The sequence below is a fragment of the Stigmatopora argus genome, chromosome 10 (assembly GCF_051989625.1).
Source record: "Stigmatopora argus isolate UIUO_Sarg chromosome 10, RoL_Sarg_1.0, whole genome shotgun sequence".
Taxonomy (NCBI): Eukaryota; Metazoa; Chordata; class Actinopteri; order Syngnathiformes; family Syngnathidae; genus Stigmatopora; species Stigmatopora argus.
In genome coordinates, this window is record NC_135396.1 from 11,606,183 (window position 1) to 11,622,081 (window position 15,899).

The 15,899-nt window shown below is 40.2% G+C and overlaps 1 protein-coding gene across 2 annotated transcripts in view; it reads right to left on the reverse strand.

Annotated features, from left to right (window-relative positions):
• Positions 1 to 295: 295 nt before the first annotated feature.
• The window catches only part of epha4l (eph receptor A4, like), a 56,432-nt gene continuing 40,828 nt past the window's right edge, over positions 296 to 15,899 (reverse strand). For both annotated transcript variants that reach the window (XM_077611190.1, XM_077611189.1), the window contains 13 exons: positions 14,754 to 14,878; positions 14,514 to 14,673; positions 13,027 to 13,138; positions 11,712 to 11,770; positions 11,256 to 11,369; positions 10,247 to 10,432; positions 6,573 to 6,634; positions 5,759 to 5,968; positions 5,515 to 5,664; positions 5,166 to 5,362; positions 3,899 to 4,057; positions 2,096 to 3,200; positions 296 to 1,610 (listed from right to left, as the gene is read on the reverse strand). In XM_077611190.1, the coding sequence (XP_077467316.1) occupies positions 3,086 to 3,200; positions 3,899 to 4,057; positions 5,166 to 5,362; positions 5,515 to 5,664; positions 5,759 to 5,968; positions 6,573 to 6,634; positions 10,247 to 10,432; positions 11,256 to 11,369; positions 11,712 to 11,770; positions 13,027 to 13,138; positions 14,514 to 14,673; positions 14,754 to 14,878 (1,649 nt within the window). In that variant the 3' untranslated portion in view covers positions 296 to 1,610; positions 2,096 to 3,085. The remainder of the gene's footprint in view (positions 1,611 to 2,095; positions 3,201 to 3,898; positions 4,058 to 5,165; positions 5,363 to 5,514; positions 5,665 to 5,758; positions 5,969 to 6,572; positions 6,635 to 10,246; positions 10,433 to 11,255; positions 11,370 to 11,711; positions 11,771 to 13,026; positions 13,139 to 14,513; positions 14,674 to 14,753; positions 14,879 to 15,899) is intronic.

Here is a 15,899-nt window from a genome sequence, read left to right on the forward strand (position 1 = left end):
TGCTGGTGGCGGTATGATTAGGAGTACGGAGGGATTGTTGTTTGTATCTCTGTGTGCCCTACGACTGACTGGCGACCAGTCTAGGTTGTAGTCTGCCTTTTGCCCGACGACAGCTGGGTTAGGCTCCAGCAACCCCACAAAACTGTGACCCTAGTGAGGATAAAGCGGTTCAGAAAATGAGATGAGAATTTCATAAACGTTTGCTAAAGGAAAAAACACGAAAAAAATGATATGTCACACTAGCATCAAGGCAATTGTTTGTGTGCATGTGAGTAATTAAGATACAGAGAGATGATCGGATTCCTACTGTATTAAGTGCGCTTCGGCACACCTTTATTTTCTTCACTTGAGGCTATTATTTTACAAACTACATATAAAAGGACATAAATAAATGTCATAACTTACATGTACCTATATCTCCTTGATGAACAAACAATTGTGATCATGTCAAAAAAGGAACAAAAAATAGAATCAATGTTAGCGCTACATGACTAGATCTTATGGCATTGGAGGGTATACAATTACAAACATTTACTTCACTGTGTTGTTATTTTTGTTTGTTTTTCAGTTTTCCCCTAAATTATCAGACATTGAAGTAAAGGTAAAACATATTTTACAGTACATTCTTGTCTCCTTACCAACATGTCTTGCATATTTCCAAACAGGTCCTTTTTCTTCTGATCGCTAAAACCCAAAAGTTACACATTGCCAAGAGGAAAGAGCCTTCACTCTGTATTAAGGACGGAGGTGTTTTCTGAAGTGTTACTCAGAGTATAAGTTCAAAACATTGACATATGTATTGTTTAAGAAAATAAAGGAACCAGCAGAAATGGAATCCATTCGATTATACTTATCTTCTAACTATCTATGATGCATTCTGGAGTAAAAAGAATAATTACATCCTTCCCTTCTTTGACATCTTGTCCTATAATCCTTGGTTGTGTAATGCATGGGACAGACACTGTTTTGTCATCGCCAGTTTGACGAATCCAAACCTTAGTCAAAGTCTTTCACACTTGTCAGTGTTCCTGTATCCAAATATAATCTGTAAATCACTGCAGAACCACCAATACATGGCTTTCTAGAAAACTGACTGAGTTAACTGTTGAGACAGAAGCAACATATTGTACATTATGTTTTCTTGAGCAAACAAATATAAGTTTGTTTTTACCAGACTCCATAGTGATTTGTGAATGAATGGACAAGGTTCATGTTTTTCACATATGCAAATCAGACATCATACAAACTTGTGCATTCATTCACACACTCAAATCACACTCTTATTTTACATGCAAGCGAGGAAAACAATTGATCAGAAATCCTGAATTTAAAACTAAAGAAACAAGCAAACATACAAACAAAAACAAAACAAAAAAAACAGCTCAGCTCCCACTAGAGTAGGACTTGTAGATTATATTACATTCATCTTATAGTCTTTTGCGATGCTCCTAATCATTCAAATGATTCCAGCGCAGTGCTGGAGGAGCACAAGTCTATGGTAGGACAAGCCTTGTTTCAGTGTCAGTAGAGAGATGAGGAAGACAATGAGAAGAGAAAGGAAATCTGGAGGTGGCAAGTGTAGGCAGGATCCTGAGGATGAATGACAGCAGCTGGGGGTCCAATGAAAGATAAAGAGAAGATGCATCAGTCATTCTGTTTGTCAATCTCAAAGCTTTTGGCTGGACATCCGTTCTCAGATATCTTACAAATATTTCAATCATCGAAAACTTAAAATAGAGCATTCAAGGAAACAGCATAGAAAGAAAACAGTTGTTTATGAATGCCACTCTTTGCTATCCAAGATGGCCGACCTGATGCACATGCAGAGAACACAGAGCTAACAGCTAGCATAATTAAAAGAAGCACAACCACTGGCTGTGGAGGTGGCTAATGGTGTTCATTGTCACACCATAAATTGTGATTTGTGGATAGTTCTAGTTTAAATGATAAAGGCTACAGGACCAGTCAAAGGAGCTTGACGGTCCAGAGTCTGACCATGGGCCATAGTTTTGGGAGCCTTCCTCTAATGTATCTAACATGACATTATCACATTAAAGTTTCGGTAAGGGAAGGAAAAACAAATACCAATTCTCACCTTGATAACAGCTTGATTTATCCTCAGTGGAGGGTGAAGATTTTGTTTCACTCTGTATCCATATTACATTTGTTGCATACATCCTTTTGATTAAATCCCACCATATGGTCCTTAGTCTTGCTGCATGAATAAACCCAATTAAATCCAGCAAAACAACTTCCCACTGAGAATGGCGTGGAATGGTGAGGAAGTTCTGTGTCAAGAACAGGAGTCCACCAGGGCTCGGATTCTGATAGCAATGCCAAGTACGATCCATACTGTGTGTTGGTCAGAAGAGATGGAGGACATTTTTGGGAAGACCCGACATTAAAAACATTCTTAAAACATCCTGGGGGGCTGGGGTGGTTGGCCATGGGGCAGCATTGGGGAACAACACGGATCTCCTGAAAATGAGTCTAGCCGTATCACCACCTTCCAGACAAAGCCAAAACGGGGCTTTTCTAGCAAATGGGATCCTCAATTTTGTGAGTGCGCTATCAAACAGATCCAGCTGAGACGGAACAAAGGTATCTAGGGCAGCTTGTGAGTCCCGGAGAGACAATGCATGTACAATAAATGCAGTCACCAGAAGGAAGAAGATCTGAGCTGCGCATCATTCCACAACAAAGTTACCAAAACGAAAACTTTGCCCATGAGAAGGAGAAGGGGTTTCCCATCTGCCTTGCTTTTCCCTTCAATCCAATAAAGGCACGCCACATTGGCCTCTCAGAGGCACTTCCAGCCTCTCTCCACAAATGCCGCATTCTCAAAAACAACATAAAAAAGGGCAGAAAAAAGTCTGATTTATCTTCTTTTAAAAAGTGCCATTGTCCCCACTTTTTGCTTCATGTTTTCTTTCAGACCAAAGTTAAAGTGCACAGATGAGGTAAACTATTTCATCATAGTTTTTCTCGTTTCAATGGTAGTTTTTTTCTTTTTTTTTCTTTTTTTTCTTTTTTTTATAAGAAATTGAGTCATTTTGCTGCTTTTTCCTTCTCAGTTTTGAATCTATTAGACAGGAACCATTCTGCCTTGCATCTGTTGCATCTGCGAGAGCATTCCTTGGACACTTGTCAGAATCTTGCTCTGATGTGCTGCTGAGGAGATTCCAATGCGGGTCAGGTCCCTGCAAGGAGAGGAAGGACACACCTAGGACCAAGAATCCATAAAACAAAAGAAGAAAAACCTCAAAAGACTAATGATTCACAGAGGGGAATTTGCAGCTTTGAATTGGGTTGATAGGTAAATTGCTGAATAAGGAATTGCAGAGGCCAATACAAGAATCCCAATCCTGCCATTTTAAGGGATTAGAAAAACAATTGGAATAAGTCTTTCCTTACTACAATTAAACAATTGGTTTACAAGAATAAATGGTGTGTAGATGTTTATCTAAATGAATTACATTTCCAAATCAAGTCCTTCAGTGTAATGTGTTTTAAAAAAAAGTGAATGACCAAAAAGAGTTTAAAAAAAGGTTACTATTCCTATCACTACTTTTACTACTTTTAGTACTTGTTGATTAAATGGTGTAATATCTTAACTTCTTTAGTTTCAACTTTTGAAAAGCTATTGTCGTGACTGTTGTTCCTAACGAATTTATGACTAGTGTGTTTTGCAATTATACAGTTGTGAAATATTGAATCACCAGTTAGAAAACCACTTCAAAAGTAAGGAAAAAGAAAAAAAATATCTCCGTCATCGACTTTGTACTCTGGGTTACATAATATCAGTGGACTCGTTTAATTACCCGCAATATTTAACTTTCCTTACCACGTTCCCCATGTAAATATTTATTCTTTAACCGGTTCTTTCCGTCCTACTCACTCTTGTGTCATGTGGACCACTGCCTCTGGAGTTGTGTAATTGGCAGCTGTAAAATTGTCGATGTATCTTTCCATCCCAATGGCCTGAAGCCAGTCCTCTACTGTGCCCACAGCCGAGGATCCTTCGGGGCTCCCGGGCTCCAACAAGGTGGTGGTGGGCCTGATCAGTGGTGGCAGCAGAGAAAGGAGATATTTAAAGTAAAGAAATTTAAGTATATTACATTTTTATCATTTTGATTCAGCACACTTCTAAAATAGTGACGACCCACGATGAAGAAAATGTATCCGGTTTGTGCAAGATATTTACTGACACACTCACTATATCATGCACCACTTGAAAGTTTGTTTTCACCCTCATCCTCCCACTCAGCCAAATAAACAATAGTTCCTCTAGTATTATTATGATTATCTGAATGTAGAATGACTCTAATTCAAAACATGTCATCCCTTCTGCTCAATCAGTTTGTTTCAATCGTTTAAAATCTAGTGGTTGTCGTTCAAACATCTGAATATGCATTACCTGTTCACCTTTAAAACTGTATTTATTAAATTTAGTTGCACTAATGACTCAACATGGAGAACCTTTCACTTCTCGTGTCCCATTAGGGGAACATAAGAGTGTGTGCTCAAACACTCATTAAATTCATACAGACTTCCACCAGACTCCACTGAGTCTATAAACACATGTAGGTCATTCTTGCCACATTTTGCCACTCAGGAGTAATAGGGTAGGAGCTATAAACCCATGTTTGTTTTTCAATTAAGGTTACATCGTAATTCTCCCCACGGTTAACTGCAACATTGCAAAGCATGAAACAAAATTTAAAAAGAACTTAAGAAGATGAATCTATTATCCTGGCACATTGAGCTCAAATCAGGCACACATTGTGGCTGTTGTCCATTGGATATTGATTTAAAAAAAAATGTAAATAATGACAGGCTATGATTTTTTGCCAGAATGAAATGACACAAAATGTATCAGCTGATGTTTCTATTCTTTTTATGCCATACGCAAATCAAAGACCAAGTCAATTATACCAAGACAACCAAGGTTCATGAAGACATGTTTGACTGACTTTTGCGAGCCATGAACTCAACCCCATCATACGCCTTTTGAAAATGTGAGACCCCCCACCCCAAAGAACACGAGTCACCTCTGACTTCACACATGCTTTACTACTACTACCAGTGATAAACATTTGTCACCAGGCCATTATTTATATCTTTACAACACATAACTAAATGAGTGTATCACTGCTCTTCCTCACCTGACAACATTGTTTCCACCAGTCCTTTTCAAAGAATTGGGGTTGCGGATCAATTTATCCAACATGTTGACAATCTGGCCAAACTTTGGTCTCTCCGCTCTTTCTCTTTGCCAGCAGTCCAACATGAGTTGATGGAGTGCCACAGGACAATCCATTGGTGGGGGCAGTCGATAACCCTCATCAATAGCTTTGATCACCTATAAAACATGAAGCTTAGCATGAAATCCCCATGTTTTTCAGCTAGATGGAAAGTCATGGCGAATGATTAACTTTGTAATGTATTCAAAAAAATGGCAATTAACAAGATTTGTATCACCCCACCAGAATTTGAAGTAGAATTACGACTTACATCTTGGTTGCTCATGTCCCAGTAAGGCCGCTCGCCATAAGACATCACCTCCCACATTACGATGCCATAGCTCCACACGTCACTGGATGAGGTGAACTTCCTGTAAGCGATGGCCTCAGGAGCCGTCCAGCGGATAGGGATCTTCCCTCCCTGTTTTAATCAAAAATAGCCTGATAAATAAAGGCTGACAAATCACACAGGAGAGATGACACATCCGCCACTCATGACACACACAAACACAAACCTTGGTAGTGTATGCAGCCTCGGGGTCATCCTCCAGCACACGAGACATGCCAAAATCAGACACTTTGCAAACCAAGTTGCAGTTGACCAGGATGTTGCGAGCTGCCAGGTCACGGTGGACGTAGCTCATGTCTGACAGATACTTCATCCCTGATGCAATACCACGTAAAATGCCTACTAGCTGGATCACAGTGAAGTGGCCATCGTTCTTCTGCACATAAAAGTTGTTGATAGATTTAACTGTGGTACCACAATGCACAAATATTTTTATATACAATACATAAAAGCATTATTTTTTTCACTATTTTTATCTGTTCTAGAATTGCTACAAGGTTTATTATTATATCAAATCCACATTTTCTGTACACACATCACTGTGTAAATCCAGATCAAAATACCATAACAGAAACAGAAATAGGGGTGGTGAATTAGACTATACCATTTGGTGCAAACTGGACTTTTGTTTAACTTAGACAATTTGTCCAGAATGTTTCATCCAAACATGAAAATCTAAAGTTTAAAGCTCTGAGAATGTTAACACAGTGCTAATACCTGAGTAAATTCTTGTCACAATGATGCTAATATGATTAAGGAAAAGGATAAAGATTACTACAGTGAATGTTGGCAAACAAACGCTTGTAATTTGGGTGAATGACGTTAAGGTGATAATCAGATCAGTATACTAGTCTGTGAATCTTTCATTTTCCCTCTGTCTCTCTCTCTCTCTCTCCCTCTCTCTCTCTCTCTCTCTCTCTCTCTCTCTCTCTCTCTCTCTCTCTCTCTCTCTCAAACATGGAAAGAAACGCTTGACTGACCCTCAGGAATGCATCCAGTGATCTGTTTTCCATGTACTCCGTGATTATCATCACTGGCTTACCTAGAACGCAGGAAAGAAGGAGAATAAGGAAAGATTGAAAGAATGAAAGGGAGATTATTATGCAGTAAATGATGCACATGACAAGCCCAGCAGATTCCCAGAGGGATTTAAGAGTGTATGTTTGCACGTGCATTTGTGTGTTAGGTCTGTGTCCCCAGGGAGTCTGAGAATTTCTCATTTGCTAAAATTGTAAAACCCTATTGTCTGAACCAAATGCTGAGCTTTCCTAAACCCACTGATTGAACCCGTCACTCCTTTAGACACAGCATAATCACTTTTCACATGTTAAGACACAACATGTCAACAGACTCGGATTGTGATGCATCTGTCTTGCATAAATCGGCGACGGAAGTCAAACAAAGGTGTCACCAGTTGAACAATAGTTAAAATTTAACAGACTTGCGGCCAATCGTGTAAATTGTAACATTTCAGAGTATCGATTTGTGAGACGTGGTTGAGGAGGTAGGTCAGCGATCACAAAGAACAGTACCTGATGAAATCAAGGCTTTCATTGTCCATGTTTTTAAGTTTAGGTGGATTTAAAGTGGTGGGTGCTGACATTTCTGTATAATTGTTTTTGTTTGTTAAGTTTTACTTGTGGATAGTGTGATAATATTGAAAATTACTTTCAACAGCTCCATATCCTGAGCAATGTGTTTTCTATTTTCTTATGCAATAGTATTTAGTGACTGCTCAAGTGTTTTTATTTTTGATTGACTTTGGTTATGATATGACAAGATAGTTCACGTTTAAGACCAGATTAAACTGCTTTGAGGTAATACTTTGTTTGCTTGTTTGTTTTCCAAGAAAATGTCTATTTTGCTGCACAAACAAAGCCATATTCATTCACAATAGAGACACCTGCATTTGGACTCAAAAAAATAGATAAATTATTTGACGTATTTTCAATATCACCCAACCAATCCATCTGACTCTTCACAGTCTCTTTGACATCAGCTTGCCAACTTTTGACACATCCGTCACTAAACTGTGTTGTATAGTTCTCTTTCTCCTCATTATGCTGCGTAATTCTTCTTTCCCCATGACCCAAGCCATTTTCCCTGGCCTTTTTCACCTCATCTCTCTAGCTTGCCCTCTCCTCCTCTCTTTGGGGAGCATCTGTGCCTTTATCTGAATGGTGCCGGCGATGGGTAGGGTGGCCGTCCCGTGGTGGGACTCTGTCTTTGTTCTCAATCCATGGCCAAAGTGCTACAAAAAAATATCTCAGGGATCCATTTGTGTTATATTTCATGTTGCGAAGCTAAGTTAAACTCCAGGCTGATTGCAATATGAAGTGTGAGTTCACCCTTTTTTTAAATCTCAAATATGCTCTTGAAGAATATGCAAAGAAACAGAGAGCTGAGCCGTTGACAGCTGAAGTCCTGGAGGTAACATTCCAAACTACACCAGTGTGCTTTCGATGCCAGAGGACCGTCATTCACACCTACACCCGCTGCGTGACTGGCACGCCATTAATCACAGGGCACTCGGACGATGCCCCAAAAAGAGGAAGTGGATTTAAATCTGGGGGATAGCAGGGGCCGCTCTGTCAGCCATCTTTGTTCTCTTTGTTGAGTTCCTCTGCCCTCAAGGCGCCAGTGATTGACAGCTCAGCAATCCAGTCTGAAGAGTGTCTGACCTGCGACCTTAAACTCTCGCCTTTTCAGCCCCGCCCTATTCCTTCCATCTTATTTGCATGCTAATTCCATGTTCACTGAATACACCCTGCTGCCTTGGCATTGAACCCTAGGCAGGGAATTTTGAAAGAGGGCTGATTATCAGCTGCCAACGAAATTGGGTCGGGAGAATTAGGCAACAAAGGGACAATATTGGGGAAGCAACAGACCAATACTCCTCAAAAGCCCACTCAAATGCAAAGACTATCTTTCAATTACTAATCTCTTTTTAATTTAGAGGTTTGCTTTATGTAGATTACACATTTTAATGGGGACATGAATAAAATCTGACGGCATCGATATTTGCTGCACTCTGGTAGCCATCAGTGAAAGGATATTTTAAAATGATGTATTTTAGAAGCCCATCGAGCTGTATTTATAATTAATGTGACTTAACTGGTTCTGTTAGATATGCCAACTAGTTCACCCCACATTAAGAATGTAACTTTATGGAAATAAAGAGGGGAGTACAATTCAAATATGTACACAGAGACACTCAAGTGTGAAGGACTCATTTGCCCAAACCTTGAGTCAAGCTCTGAAGGGAGAATTGAAGAAGGCAGAGTGTTACTTATCAGATGGCCTTCTTGCTAAGGCTCAGTAGCCTTTCATGTTGGCGCCTATCAGAACAGCTCGTCTCATCCGTCTCTCTCAACCAACCCTCAAACATTTCGTCATTTTCAGCTTTAGGTTCATTCACTTTCTTGGCCCCGTTTTTCTTTTGTTGTTGTTCCTTCTCGTTTCTTTCATTGTCCGTACAATTGTTGTTCTCGGTATCTCCTCCCATCCATCACCCTCCAACCGCATCTCTATTTGTACCTTCCTTGGCTTGTCTCTGATTTTTTTCCTTCCACAAGTCCATCTGTCTGCATTTTCTATGCCTTTCTCACGAATTCTCTTTAAGGTCTGTGGGGTCATATGGGGGGTGATAGGTGGTGGAAGAGATAAGAAATTCTGCTTCAGCAACTGTTCGTGTTCAGATGTGTGTCCAACGTTCATGCATCTGTCTCTTGTTGTGTGTGTAAAAGGGTCATAGGCAGTGTTATCACGCAGAGATAGAACCAGGCTGCTGCTATGTCACGACACATTAAGGCACTTCATCCATCTAACCTAAACCGAAGCTGGTCATCACCCTGCGGCCCATTCGAACACAATGTGCTCAGACGTGTTGACAAGAGTTTCACCAACACGTGAGCATCTCAATCTTAACAAACAGAATCCGGACAAGGGGTAAATGGTTGAGCAAAGCTTGCTGGTGGTAGGGGAGGGGGTGCTCATGAAGGAGATAACACCAAGGGCAGAGGGAGGGAGATGTGACCAGTGTTTTGTGACCATGCAGCAGCAGATAGAGGAGGGATAGGGTATCACTCCCTAACCCCAAACACATTTAGAGCTGACACCATGATTAATGAGCCTAGTGCTGGACTACAGGGACTGCTCGTGGGCCATTAGCACCCCCACTCACCATTTGCCCACCTTGCTCTATTTCCCCTCACCCTTCCCACTGACAATGAAACCCGTCCATCTGGAAAAAAAAAGACACCCGGTGCAAGACAGAAAGTGAAATACTTACAATTCCTAATGCTTTTATGTGGCAACAGAGTTTGAGTTCAGACAATACCAGGGGACACTAACTCCTGCCCCATCACTCTTTTCTATGTTAAGGTTCAATTAATGGAATTATTCACATTTCTGTGATGCGTGACTACCACCTGGACAAATTTGTCTGAATTAACCTTCCGCCAATGTCACCTACATTGATATATTTTGAAATATGTGGCAATCTAAATGGACTAAAATATGTAGTAGGTTGGGCTTATTATCCAAAGTATGTTTGTGGGAGTTGGAAATAATTAGAAATCTGCATAGATGTCAAGGTTACTTGAATAGCAAATGACTTCTGGTGTCAGAGTTTAAACAGAAAGAAAGTACATACATTTGGTGACTACACCCTCCAGGTGGATGATGTTGGGATGGTCAAACTGCCCCATGATGCTGGCTTCAGCCAAGAAGTCCCTCCGCTGTTGGTCAGTGTATCCGGCCTTCAGTGTTTTAATGGCCACACAGATCTCTCTCTTGCCGGGCATTTTCAAACGACCACTGCAGACCTCACCAAACTCCCCTGAAACAAACACAGTACTATTTGAAGTACATTTCCCTGGCGCCAGTGCTTGTTTGTTTTAGTGTGTATTTTGGAAGTGGTCCTCTTTAAACACTGATCGGGGTTTCCAATCCCTTATTACTCCCTTCAAGCAGCCAGTAGTGTGGCAAGGGCAAAAGAAAAGAAATGGATATTGATTCTCCTCTTTATTGTTTTGTCATTGGATGACTTCAGCTACAAGAATAGTAAAAACAACATATTTAGCTTTTACTATTTTCCACCAAAGGCAGTCTTACTGTTGTCTTTGTACTGTCTCAAACACATTACCATGCACACTGTGAAAGACCAAGAATTAAAAAAAAATCTAAATATGCAAATCACAATTTTGGCGAAATTATTCTTCAAACAGATAATGACAATGCACGCAATTGCAGCTATTGTGTCACAAAGTGGGCATCAGTCACGCCTCGCCAACAGGTACAAATGAGCTAAGAAAAGAGGCACACTCTCTTCAAACTTTCTTGTTTCTCATTCCATTAAAGGATGTATAGGCGGTTGACAGTGCCTTGCATACTGGGTAGCCGTGTACCAAGTAGGTGGGACAATCAGAGATAATTGCATTTTTGATGGCTTATACTGGGCTACTGACATTTAAAAATGTCTGACGATGACTATTTTACCCACTTGCAGGAAGTATTGACTATTATTTACAGTTTTCTCCAGAATTACACCTCAGAAAAATTATATTTTCTTTTTCTTTTTTTCAGCATGGACACACTTGATCAAACATTTTAAATGAAATTAAAACAGTTCAAACAATAATTTAAAGTTATTTTCCACTTACCGACACCGATAACTTTCTCAATCTTAATACAGGATGCGTCAATCTCTTTAGCAAACTCGCGTACAGCTTGATTTGGGTCCTCATATGTAAAGGGGTCAACATAGGTCCTTACTCCTGAGAAAATGCAAGTGTAAAATTCAGTCAGGAAGAAACTCTTCATCTGGTCTTTATTTTCATCATGCTCCCGGCTACGCCATACTTCTCTATGGTTCACTCTGATGAAGATGAATCTCATTAACATGAAATGTTTTAAGGACACCGATACCACTGCTAATGGCTTGATAATGATACTTTTGGAGTAAGCTAGTATGCAAATATATTAACTTCAAAATGGTTTACAACCCCCAACATGCCCGTTCTTAATTATAGACCCCAGATGTGGGTTATAGAGCATGCATGTCAACACACACCTAAAATGTTTTGTTTTAATTTCCAGAATTTTTAGACTTTTTTTACCTTGGTGTAAATGCTTTTCTTCATCTGACTCCTGCTTGGCCTTGCTGTACTTACTTCTTCTAAAGGAGAAAAAACACACCAGGTAAATTGGTTTTGTGTCATGTTATATAAGAAAATAGTGTTCACACCAAATATCATCACTATATATTTGTTCTGTCACTTCAATGGGAGTTCCTTTGATATGTGCTTTTAGCAAATGTTTTGCAACCATGCTTGTCAATTACAATATTTCCTGCCACTGAGGGACAAAGCATGAACCGTAAGTGGAGGTTTGAGCTATAAATCAATTTGATAGAACATTGTGGTAGAATCCCTTAGGATTACATTTGTGCGGTGATGTCTATGACCACGTGTGAGACATTGGCCTCCTCTGCAGTAGTGTAATGAGGGTTAACAGCTACGTGATTACAGTCCCTCCCCACAATCAGTGCATGGTTGCCGCAACACAATGACACGGGTCATCTCATGCATACAGTTTGAAGAAGGCAACCACCTGCTTGGTTGTAAAAGAGAAAAATCACTTGCAAACCCAGCACAACTAAATGATCACAATAAATCTAATTTATTACCTAAAACACAGATAGACATTAAGGCAGTGCAGTTTTTTTGTGCTACAAATCCCAAAGGAAGAAAAGTACACATATTTTAATGCATTCAAAAACCATTAAAACTCTATTACGGTAAAATTGGACTCACACACATACACACTAAAGGACTGAAAATGGTTAGGACCCTGAGTTGAAGCAGCCTCATCTGCATGGAATCCCATCTGTGTGACGGCGCTTTGTCCTGCTTTCTGGTTAACACCCTGAGATTGGGTCATCACAAATCCACCTGATGCCTCTTTGCCTGACTCTCTCAATTTTGCCTGCTACTTTTCATTTCATGATTCTCATTGTCCACCGCTATCTTCTTTCCGTCTTTTCTTAAATCGTTTCCCGTACTCTCATTTTCTTCACCTCGGTAAGTATGGCACAGCAGGAGACAATAACCAGCCGTCCAGATTGTAGTCACTCCGGGATAACCAGAGGAAAGGGGATAAGAAGCGAGGATGGATACAGCAGAGGACAGGGATCGAGGGGTCGCTGATTGCATCTCTTCAGTTGTCGTAGCTGTCAGTCATGTCTCCGGTGTGGCGAGTCATCACTCATCGTGTGTGAGCATGGTGCAATAATGCCCTGTGTGTGCGTGTGTGTCTTTTCGACTGGCGCCCGTCCCCTGACAGCTACTTTTCCTGGTGCTGAGCGAGACATCGCTCATCAAAGAGCAGACACGCACTAACAAACAACTGAAAAGCCAGAGAAATGAAGCCCACCTTCGGCTGATGACAAAAGCACCGATGAGTAGAAGTAGGAGTACAACGCTGCCGACCACAGACACCAGTAACACCGTCGAGTTTGTTCCATCACCGATTATAGGAGCTGGCACTGAAACAGGGAAGAATAAAATCATTAGAAAACGAAAACAAAAAACAGTAAATTCTGTGTCAATCATTGACCTCTTATGCATTCTCCTGGTATCTCCAAAATGTTGTGTATACATCCTCCCCCCACACACAGACATCGCTTTGTTTTATGATTCCACCATAAAGTCAAGACAATGACAGCCCATTAGGTTGTGTGCCTGGCTGTGTCATTATCGTGCATCGAGGTTTGGATCTGCATCACAAAAGGGACACCTGGTCCCTCAATCATTTATAACCATGCCAGCCATAATATGGCGTCCAGTTTTTCCCATTTTGCTGGCACTCTTAGCTCTTAGATCACCATCGATGACATGTTACAAGTTGTCTAGACACAATTTAAAGCCACCTGAATTGGTAGCCAGCCAATCGCAGGGTACAAGGAGACAAAGGACAAACATTCACTCATACCTAGGGGAGTGTTCAATCAGCCTACTCTGCATGTTTTTGGGATGGGGGAGGAAACCGGAGTACCCGGAGAAAACCCATGCAAGCCCAGGGAGAACACAAAGGGGGACCGACCAGGGATCGGACCCATGAGCCCAGAACTGTGGAGCGAAGTGCTAAACACTTAGCCGCTAGGCCACTGGAAAAAAATATATACATATAATGAATAATTTCAACTATTATGGAGAGAGTTTCTACTTGGAAATGTAACATGTATAACATTTCATTGACTGTTTCATCGCCAAGCAAGAAATAGTCAGAAGGCTATAAAAAACTGCTAGCTCTTCGATTTAATCTGTATGCAAAAGTACAACATATCTCCCTTAAACAAATTGCTTTTGTTGAAACATTATAAAAAACAAACAATTATTGGATTAATTCCTGTACATGTAATCTATTTAATTATAAAAACATTGACAGTAAAAATTAATAGAATAGAAAATAAATCAATTAATTTGACAAACCTAAACAATCAACATGACAATCCTAAAAAAAAAGACTGGTGGAATTGATAAAATATATAAATTGAAACTATGGATTTTTGTCTTGTCCATAAATAATTTAATTGGGTTTGATGAATGTACCTTTAATATAGTCATATTTAGGTCTGCCAAAGAAGGTTGGGACCAACCAACATATTTCAGTTAAAATCTTTTTTTTCTGAAAAATATCATAAAGGTTGAACTTTTACTGGTTTACCCACAGCGACCGGTGTCATCATGAATAATGGTGACTCCTCAAATTGCAAGTCAGGTGCTCCAGCAATGGTGTCATTTGTCATTTTACACACAACAGCTATTTTGATAAATGAACCTCTGAAAAGATGCTATCATTGCAAGATTTTTCTGAAATGGGAATCTAACACGAGAAAATGTTGGTGTGGTTCAACTTACCGGAGTTTGTCATGAACTCAAAGGGGCCGCTGCATTCACCGTAGCCAGCCGCTGTGCGTGCACGCACATGGAACACATAAGACGTTAGGGGGGTGAGACCCTTGATGTCTGCGTTCCTGGATGAGGTTTTTATGATCCTGTAGCTTTTTTCATTTTGGTCCTGCACGTAAAAGTCCAATAAGACACGAGAAACAAGTAGAAAACAATACTGGGAAATTCGCCAATGTTTCAACCACTTACCTTTTCATAGTACTTGACCTCGTATTCAAGGATCACTCCATTGGCCCTCTCTGGAGGTTGCCACACCAGCGAGATTGTGTGTCTTGTTATGTTCTTTGCTTGAACAGATGTTACCGGTGAGGGAGCTATACAAGAGAAAAAGCAATTTTGAACTGTTGTTTTCTACTTGTCTTTAACGCTGCAGCCTTGGAGACAATACGTCTGTTTCTGTTCCCCTCTTAAATCTTCTGCTCTTTTATCCTTGGCACCACAAGGCATTCACTTTGTATGTGGCTTTTATTGAAAAAGTTATGCTGTGCAACCACATAGCTTGATTAGAAAAATAATATATAGCAGTACAATGCTTGAAATTCATACAACTGATCCAAATTTTCTCTAGATGACACTCACGCCTTGGAGGTGGCAAAGTAATAACAACCTTGATTTTCTGCATATCTGCAGGTCACCTTGGGAAAGGCTACAAAGTATGCCCCAGAAAAGCACAAAAATGAGCTCGAGGCTTTTGCCTTTTTTGTCTGTAAGAAAGCAAATCAATTGGTTTTCATTAAAGCGCCACTGAACGATCTTATCCTGAGCCATTTCTGCAGCAGCTGATAATAAGGCCATAATTCAAGCAACAGAACTATGCGCATTCGGCCGCATTTAACATGTGAAGGTTAAAGCGCAGATAATGGCTCACTTTAGAACCCTCCCTTCAGTATGTCACTGACACACAAATCAATCTTCAGAGAGCGTGCCAACATTAAAACTGGGTCATTCAGCGGATATAAGAAGTCTTTGCACTACTGTTAAAATGCCAGGTGTTTTTAGGGATATAAAAAAGGAGACAAAGGTAAATCATTTTTTTTTAAGTTCAGAAGTAACCATTGGTGTGACTTGCATCAAGAACATCGCAATTGAAAGATAAATTCTTTTAGCTTAAGCATAGCTTGTTGGTGGCAATGTTTAAAATATTTGTATGGGACTCAGTAAGTATGCCTATTTTTGCTATTCTTACACCTCAAACAGCACACAACTGATTGCGAACAAAACTATTTATAGTCAAGCCTCAAGAAAACAATGACTCAAAAGTCTGCAAGTGTACCAACAGGAGCCACCGCTACATAGCCCTTAATCAATTTATTTACACACCGCACAGTGTCAATT